The sequence below is a fragment of the Endocarpon pusillum genome, assembly GCF_000464535.1.
Source record: "Endocarpon pusillum Z07020 unplaced genomic scaffold scaffold2623, whole genome shotgun sequence".
Lineage (NCBI taxonomy): Eukaryota > Fungi > Ascomycota > Eurotiomycetes > Verrucariales > Verrucariaceae > Endocarpon > Endocarpon pusillum.
In genome coordinates, this window is record NW_006916217.1 from 6,058 (window position 1) to 14,093 (window position 8,036).

General features: G+C 42.8%; 2 protein-coding genes across 2 annotated transcripts; both read right to left on the minus strand.

Annotated features, from left to right (window-relative positions):
* Nucleotides 1-1,938: 1,938 nt before the first annotated feature.
* Nucleotides 1,939-2,546, minus strand: EPUS_07682 (uncharacterized protein; the record flags this gene model as incomplete). Its single annotated transcript, XM_007803658.1, has 2 exons — nucleotides 1,939-2,308; nucleotides 2,362-2,546. The coding sequence occupies 2 exons, from the start codon at nucleotides 2,544-2,546 to the stop codon at nucleotides 1,939-1,941; spliced, it is 555 nt and encodes a 184-aa protein (XP_007801849.1).
* A 2,472-nt stretch (nucleotides 2,547-5,018) lies between these two features.
* Nucleotides 5,019-5,901, minus strand: EPUS_07683 (uncharacterized protein; the record flags this gene model as incomplete). Its single annotated transcript, XM_007803659.1, has 2 exons — nucleotides 5,019-5,140; nucleotides 5,193-5,901. The coding sequence occupies 2 exons, from the start codon at nucleotides 5,899-5,901 to the stop codon at nucleotides 5,019-5,021; spliced, it is 831 nt and encodes a 276-aa protein (XP_007801850.1).
* Nucleotides 5,902-8,036: the final 2,135 nt, after the last annotated feature.

Genomic DNA, 8,036 nt, shown 5'->3' on the forward strand with positions numbered 1-8,036 from the left:
TAATAGTAGAATAAGATAATAATTAGTATAGAATTAAATTAACTAAGGTAAAAAAAAAAGAATATATATTCTAATTATTATAGACTTTTAAGTAAAGAAGAAATATATTAATTAATTACTATTATACTTAGTTAATCTTTACAGAGTTAATTAACTTACAAGCTATAATAAGCTAATTTCTGAGTCTTAAGATAAACTGTAACACAATTAATATCTCTGCTCTTGAATCCACAGACTTGTAATTCTGTAGCCCTAGAGTATTCAACTCGCTTACGTTCCATAATTAAGTATGACATGACTGTACCTCGCCACAGGAGTAGCAGCTCGCTTAGTAATCTCAATTGGGCCTTTACTCACTGTTGATGTCTATAGCTGTTCTGCACCGGGCTCATAACCTGTTGAACGGGTATACGGATTAGGAACAGCTATCAACACTATTAATAGTCACAACTATCAACACTATTAATAGTCACAACTTGCATGTAGAGTGAGATCATAGTGTATCTGCACACCAAGTGCAGATCCTGCTAGCGCATGGATCACGTGGTATATCCTGTGCCACCAGCACATGAAATCCTGCACTATACCTGATTAGGAATAACCTGCCCGGGCAATATTTGGCTATATGTGTATAGCCAAATATTGCAGACTATAGTCTGCTAATCAGCATGTATTCTCAACATTATTAAAGTTTTTTTTTTATTATAAAAAAAGTCTAATATAATTACTTTAAATTATATTTTTATTTTATTTTTTTAAAGTTAGATTAAAGTTATAATAATTATATTATTATTAAGAAATATTAATAATAATAATATTTATTTTATATAATTAACTTAAGTATTTTAAAGTTTTAAATTATAATATTAGGATTTTTATAAATATAATAATCTTACTTTATTATACTTAGTATTTAAAAAATAATAATTAAAGTATTAAGGCTTTATAAGTAAAGACAAGTCTTAATTAGAAGTGAGGTCTAAGAGGTTTAAATTATAAAATAAGAGGTGCATAAATAGATTATAAAATGTCTTTAACTTCTAAGTAAGAGCTAATAATATAAGTTGACTACAAAGACTATAAAACTATCTGACAAATAAGCGTGCTTATATAGGCTAGAAGATTCGTGCTCAGAGTTGATCATCCTGATCACCTCTGATCATTACGTTGTCCAGTTCTGACCATGTGTGCTGTTCAGGGTTCAGTCCTGTCCAAGTCCGTCATAGTTCCTTCGCAGAGCGTCAGGCAGCTTCGTAGTGCCTGTCTGTGCTTGGCGTGTTCACGTGCTGTAACATTAGACTTGTTTTCTAACACTACCTCTTTTCTATAGGCCTATATAAGTGAAGTTTGTGCTCGTTTTGCTTTTGCTTAAGGCGAAATATAGTTTCGAGTTTGCTTTTGAGGATTCTAAGCTTGAATAGCTAAAAAAGCGTTTAATAGAGTTAGAGTACGTATTTGTTCTGTGGAGATAAAGGATCCTCGTCCGAAGGACTCTAGCTTAGACGGAGCTTCTGAAAATAGACTTAATAATAATCTTATAGAATTAGATATTATATTAGAGATAGAATAAGAGATGCTGAATATAGCTAGCTAGATCTGAATATATAGAAATACTTAGTTAAGGAGTAATTTGTAATCAAAGTTAGTCTTTAATCTTTAATAAAGGATTTATAATTTGCGAAGAATAAAAAATATTTTATTATTACGTATACATACTACCGAAATAGGCAATAAGCTCAACACTAGCATTAAGTATGAAGATAGCTCTACCAATTACATTGATTTCTACACCAATTACTGGCCAATTCAGCTCAGAATTAGCCTAATTGCCTTCTACACATACAAATTGACTGAATTGACAATTCTACAGATGCCGAATTGAATTGACTGAGGCATGGAATTGACTGATTTGCCAAGGGATTGGATTGACTGATTTGACTAAATTGAATTGAGTGGATACACTGTCAGAGGTACAGTTGCAGCAATAATCAGGGTTCCACCAGAAAGTAATCCGCCCGCGCCAATGCCCTGAATAACTCGCCCCATGATTAGACCGACCGATGATGGTGTCGCACCGCATACAAGACTGCCGAGCTCGAACACGCCCAATGCCCCTAGGAACACCCATTGGACAGGAAAAAGGTTGTAAAGCTTTCCATATGACAACAAAGAGGCACAGTTAGCAAGGAGATACCCTGAGCCGTACCAGCCAACATCATCGAGTGAGCTGAACTCGTCAGTGATGCGTGGGATTGCAGTTGCGATAATGGTGGTATCTAGTGCTTGACAGAAGACAGCTAAACACAAGCTGGCTGGTGTTAGTCTTTGCACTACTAATATCCTGAGGAGCCATAGACATACGCAGCAATGACCAGGGTAAGATTTTTCTTCGAGAGACGGTTCACCGGACCATTTTCAGACAATGCGCCTGTCTCTCGAACTTCTTCTCCATCTCCAGATTGAGTGGAATCGGGATTCACCTGCTTTGCGTGGGCAGGGTCGTTGTTGACCTTAGTCTCCTTGCGAAATCTCGTGTTGAGTTTCATGCTTCGTGTGTGGGATGAATGAGAATCAGAATGAGAATTGTAAACAAAAGGGGTTTGAGGATAGATCCATCTGCTTCACAAGGAGGCTCGCTTGGCACGAGTGGAATTCCATGACCTCGGAGACTTTTCGTCGGCGAGTTCGGAGACATATTAATAACGCACCTATTCGAGCCGCCGAAAAACACAGGCTCACGAGTAATTTACTGTGTGTTCCACAAGTGTTGCATAAGCTTGACGCATTCTTAGGAGCTAAAAGCATTAATCGGCTCAAAGGGGTCAATTATGGGTGTATGTAAGTATCTAGAAAATACAATCTAATACAAAGTTCGGATTAAATAGCTCCGCAGACGCCAAGACCCCACAGAGCTGCTGCTGCTCTGGCTGTTCATACTATATTCCTCATTACGCATGTACAATGTGCTGAAATTTGTATTTTTCAATAGCTATAGTCCTGAGGATCTTGGTTTGAACTTCACTTTCCAATTTGGAATCTAGATCTGAGAGAGTTAATAAAGGAATATTATGTGGAAAGAGTGGTTGATAGAAACATGCCCTTGATATTAAACTATATGTTAGAGGCATCGATAAAGTTCAGCATCGTTTCGATGTAGAACGTATCTAGTGAACATACCTATTGGGTCCTCAAGAGCTGTTTCTGTCTGACAATACGATGGCGGCATTTCTCAATCAACGCTAGAGATTTGCAACACCTATGGAGCGCACAGTACTTACATAGCCGCCTGATCTCCTCGAATTGATGTTCGGCGTATTGCAGATCTCTTTTCACCATACCCTTCACCCAGACTTAAACATCAACCTGCTTGAGGTAATCTCTTCAAGGTAATTCCTTTGAAATCCACACCTGCACTACACCGTCCGCGAAGACACCCTTCAATCTTGCGTTGAGTGGCTATGAATAAGCACTCAAACGGGGCCATCTTGGCTCATACTGATCATCCTTCAAAGTCAACGACGGCTGCCGTGAAGGACTTTCCAAACAATAAACTAATACCGAACGGCGAAGTGATCACTGGCGATCCACAATATGATGGCCGAGTCATCCTCTATGTTATCAAGGGTCTGTAAGCTCGTTTATCGGCAATTCCTCGACGCCGTTTTCGATCAATGTTAACACAAGAACAGCGGACGAGACGTCCTACATTAACTACATTAAGCCTCTGATTCTTGCTGAGGAGCTGCAATTTCCACACTGCCTCTCTGTAATCGATACAAAGACGCAGTGGGCATATCAGATTCATCCCGAGCGAATGGTTCCCGCCCTTAAGGATCAAGACCCCGATACAGGTGAAACAGTCCATGTTTTTGAAGGAACTGCCTGTTTGTATTATCTGGCTGACCGCTTTGACCGAAACGGAGAGTGGGCGGGCCGTACAGCTTTCGAGCTGCGTATGCGGATATATATACAAATTGGCTGTGGGAAGTCGTGCGTAAAAAGTCATCAATATACGCTAACTAGGATTTAAAACAGCTAGCTCTTTCTATACTAGTGCAGTATCAGCACGATCCGTAACATGAGAGCGAAACAGCTATAGCTTAGCTAGCTCTGTTGCTGAGGCAATGACAAAGCAGTCTAAAAAGGAGCCGTAGAAATATCCACAATAGGAGGCTATCATGGGTCAGTTTAGGGACCCAACCCCTACAGCCCACAGTGTATGCTGCCACTAGAGCTTGATAGCTGATACTAGTGACGCTCTAAAATTAGCGTACATTGAAGACTTTTGATGCATGACTCCGTACGGTGTAGCAAAGTTGGGTTTGAAATTGCAAAACGTGGGCAAATTACGAGGGCAAACACAGCAAAGTTGTCCAACCAGCCCTCACAAACGGTTTTTAAGTTTTATCTTTCATCCTTGACAGCTGAACTCTTGCATCCGAACTCTTTCTCGCAATTCCAAAGAGTAGAGATAACAGAGATAACAGTTGTACAGGAGTAATGAAACTTGAGAAATCCATAGAATCTAGCAGAAGCAACAAAGCCTACGAAAACAATAGAGCCTAACAGAGACGATTTCTACATAGTATCAGAACCAACGGAAGACAGCACTCCCAGAAATGTGATACACGAAGAGTTGTAGAGCCTACAAAAGGTACGAGATCTGATCCTTGAAAGATAAGAAGCCCACCGAGAATACGAAGTCTGCAGAGGATATAGAAGCGATAAGAACAAAAAAAAGTTAGAGTATTCTTAGGGAAAGGTCAGCATTAAGGGGCGGCCATCTAGTCTCCTTTCTAGGAAGTCACCACTCAACTAACGATGGTGAGCCTCTCTGCATAATCATCACACGGCGAACACATTCATAGAAGTCCCCACACAGATTTATCAGGACGCGACATCCGCAAGTTCGCGGGATATTTTATGAAAGATCACTTTACTACTAACATTCTGCCATATAAGTCAGATGCGGTAAACAGCATCCAGCACTCCTTTGCATGGTTCATGCTAGGATCATTTCACGCCTTCTGACCGCAGACAACAAAGACCTTAGTGGTGCCACCTGATTCCTCGAGCTCCTTCCGCAGGCGAGACTGCAGAGTGCTTGCCTCCTTTTCATCGTACTGGTCAGGTAACACCACTGCCACCTATGTCAGTTCGGTTCGCATTCAGCTTAGTCACGACAAACTCACTTTTGACACCCTGCATAAGAGGCGGTACAGCATTGCAAAGACTGTCCATGCTCTTCTGCTTCAAGCCCGTCTTTTCATTCTTGAAGCCGTGCATTATTTCAATCGATTGCTGCTCAACGTTCTGCAGACCTACTTTCTGCATGGTGCCGGCAAGGTCTTTGGCGAGGTTGGAGCCCATTCCACTGGCGGCGGACATCTGCTGGGCATAGCTCAGGAAGCTCTTCAGAGCGGGCCCGTTGCCAGGTACAGCGTCTGTGTCCACTTCGACCAACTGTAACCAAGCTCCTCGCTTAAGCAGGCTGGCAAGTCTCTCTACGACTGAGAGCACAGTCTCAGGCGGCGCGGCGGCCATGACGAGACGCTGATGCACGAGGTCGAAGCTTTCTTGCCACTCAGCCGGAAATGGTTCACGGATCGACTGGTTCTGGAAACGCATGTCCTCTGGCGCTGGTTCGGGATACAACCCTTCGTCGATATCTGTACCAACGTACTCATGCTTAGCTTGAGAGGTTGAACGAAGGTCGAAGAGCCAACGGCCATCTGCAGTGCCGGAGTTAAGAATGCGGAGGCCGGGTTTAGATAGGTCGATTGGAACAAAGATGGCTTTGCCACCCATGGCATCCATCATTACATCATGCTGGTCCGTCAGTCGTGCCTTCTCTGACTTGTTGTCGTCGTGGTCTTTGGTGTGCTTCACGAAGTCCTCCATTTTGATAGATAACAATCCCAGCTATGCAAAAGGATTGTAGTAATGAGAGCCAGTTCTGTCATTCATGGCATGTGCCCAAGTTGGCACACATTGTCGTTAAGCATAAAGACCAATCTCGGTCGGATACCTTTCTCGGATGCTTTCTCAGATGCTTTCTCTGTTCCGATTCAATATGACTCCCTGTGTTGGTGCCATGTTCGGAGTACATATGCTTTGAATTTCCCAAGGCGCCGAAAGCATAGCGCGATGGTGACACGGAAGGCTCGAAGAGCCATGTTGCGCCTTCTCTCACTGCCAACATGGACCTTTGCAATACCATTATGAGTATCTAACGCTATGTAGCGCATGCTTTGCGTAAGTAATTTGGTACAAGGAGCGACTTACCCTGTCCTCGGATTATAAGGATGTACTTCAATACGTGATACACAGCAACAAAAGCTCACCCTCAAACGTCAACAACCAGCTGTTTTAGTCATGAAAGGCTTTGTACAATAAAATACAGACATCATTAACATATGCAGCTGAATCTAGTTTTCCGGAACCAAAAAAGTTTTCCTGTTGTTTGTAAGCTCCGTACAGATGGAGGGCTCATGTGTGGGTTGTAGCTATATACCATGACGGGACGAAATAAAGGGTCCCTGGCGCCAAGGCCCTGCAGCTCCCATCGTCGTCTCATTTGTATATATTTGTTACAAAGATCAAATATTATATAGTCAGACTAGCGTATTGTTTGTCAGCTAATAGTGAAGCAGAAGAGCCTAAGTTGATATAAAGAGAACACCTAAATGTTAACCACTTTTAAGGTTAATTAACCCCTTTGCTGAGGCTTGGCACAATCACGGTGCTTTTGAGCCACATTTCCACCACAGCCTACGCTCAATATCGTCTGTTTGATTACATAACTTACCTAATTATCGTGGCTGTCGGGACATTGGGATCATCTGTGAAAGTGTAAGGGCCGTTGGGTATCACTGGGGGGACGTCATTAGGGAACGTTATGGAGGGTACCACTCGAGGCTGTCAGCGGAAGACGGAGTTCTCCGACCACCGCAACTGTTCGCCACGCGCTATTACTCAGAAACGCATACACTCACAAATGCTGCAGTTAGCATTGCAACGCTGATTTATGATCTCCTTCTAGGTGATTCTATAGCTTGCCTCTTCTATGCGTATATATAGCGGTCATCCTACTCCTCAGGAGTTGAGATAGCAAGTCAATCAATCCATTCCATCTACTTTCTCTTGCTTACTAATCTAATCTGCACTGCTTCATGGCATACTTCTAACAGAGGCATCATTTGGAGCATTCTATTTCATTCGCTCGTAAAGCCCACACGAGTTTCGGGGCTCTTTAGAAGCCAGACTTGGAAGCTTTAGGGGCTAAGCCCCTGTAAAACCAGGGACCAATGGCTAAAATTGCTAAGCCTCCGCAAAGCGGTATGATATCTCAACGTTCGCCGCTCGTGACACGGTTTTTCTGACCGATTATTCCAACACTGACACAACTTGTGGCATAAGTTGCCTTTGATGTCAGGAGCCTTTTCTATCCTATCCTCTATTTCAATTCGAAAGCGTTGTATTGCTTCATATTCTCTTGACGCACCGTAGCTGAAAATCTGGATGAGTAATCCAGCTCTCACGGCTCCTTACCCAGGCATCATCACTGAGCAAACTGAGGTTGTAATTACGTACGAGGTATACCAAAGTCATTCTGATTACGAGGTCGGCGGCATGCCTTCCCAAGCATTGCCTTGGGCCAAAACCAAACCGCCAAAACAGATACCGTCGATCTGAATCTCGCCCACCGAGGAAGCGGTCCTTCGGTCCGAAGCTTGGCGCAGAAATTTATGGCAGTTCTCAGATCCCCTTCCTCCTCCCCCCTTCTTCATTCCTCTATTTCTCTACCAATACTCACTCAAATTTAGGGAACAATGGATTCTAAACAGGGAAATAGACGCCGCGTCTGCCGAAAGTCTCATTCGATTGATCCTCCTTCTCCTGCGGCCTCACGAACGCCAAAAACGATGGTTGATACGCCGCGCCGAGCGCGCCTTCTTGCTGACGCACGCCACACAGCTGGCAAATTGCCTCGTACAGAGCTATTTAAGATACATAATATAGCAAATCGAACTGGC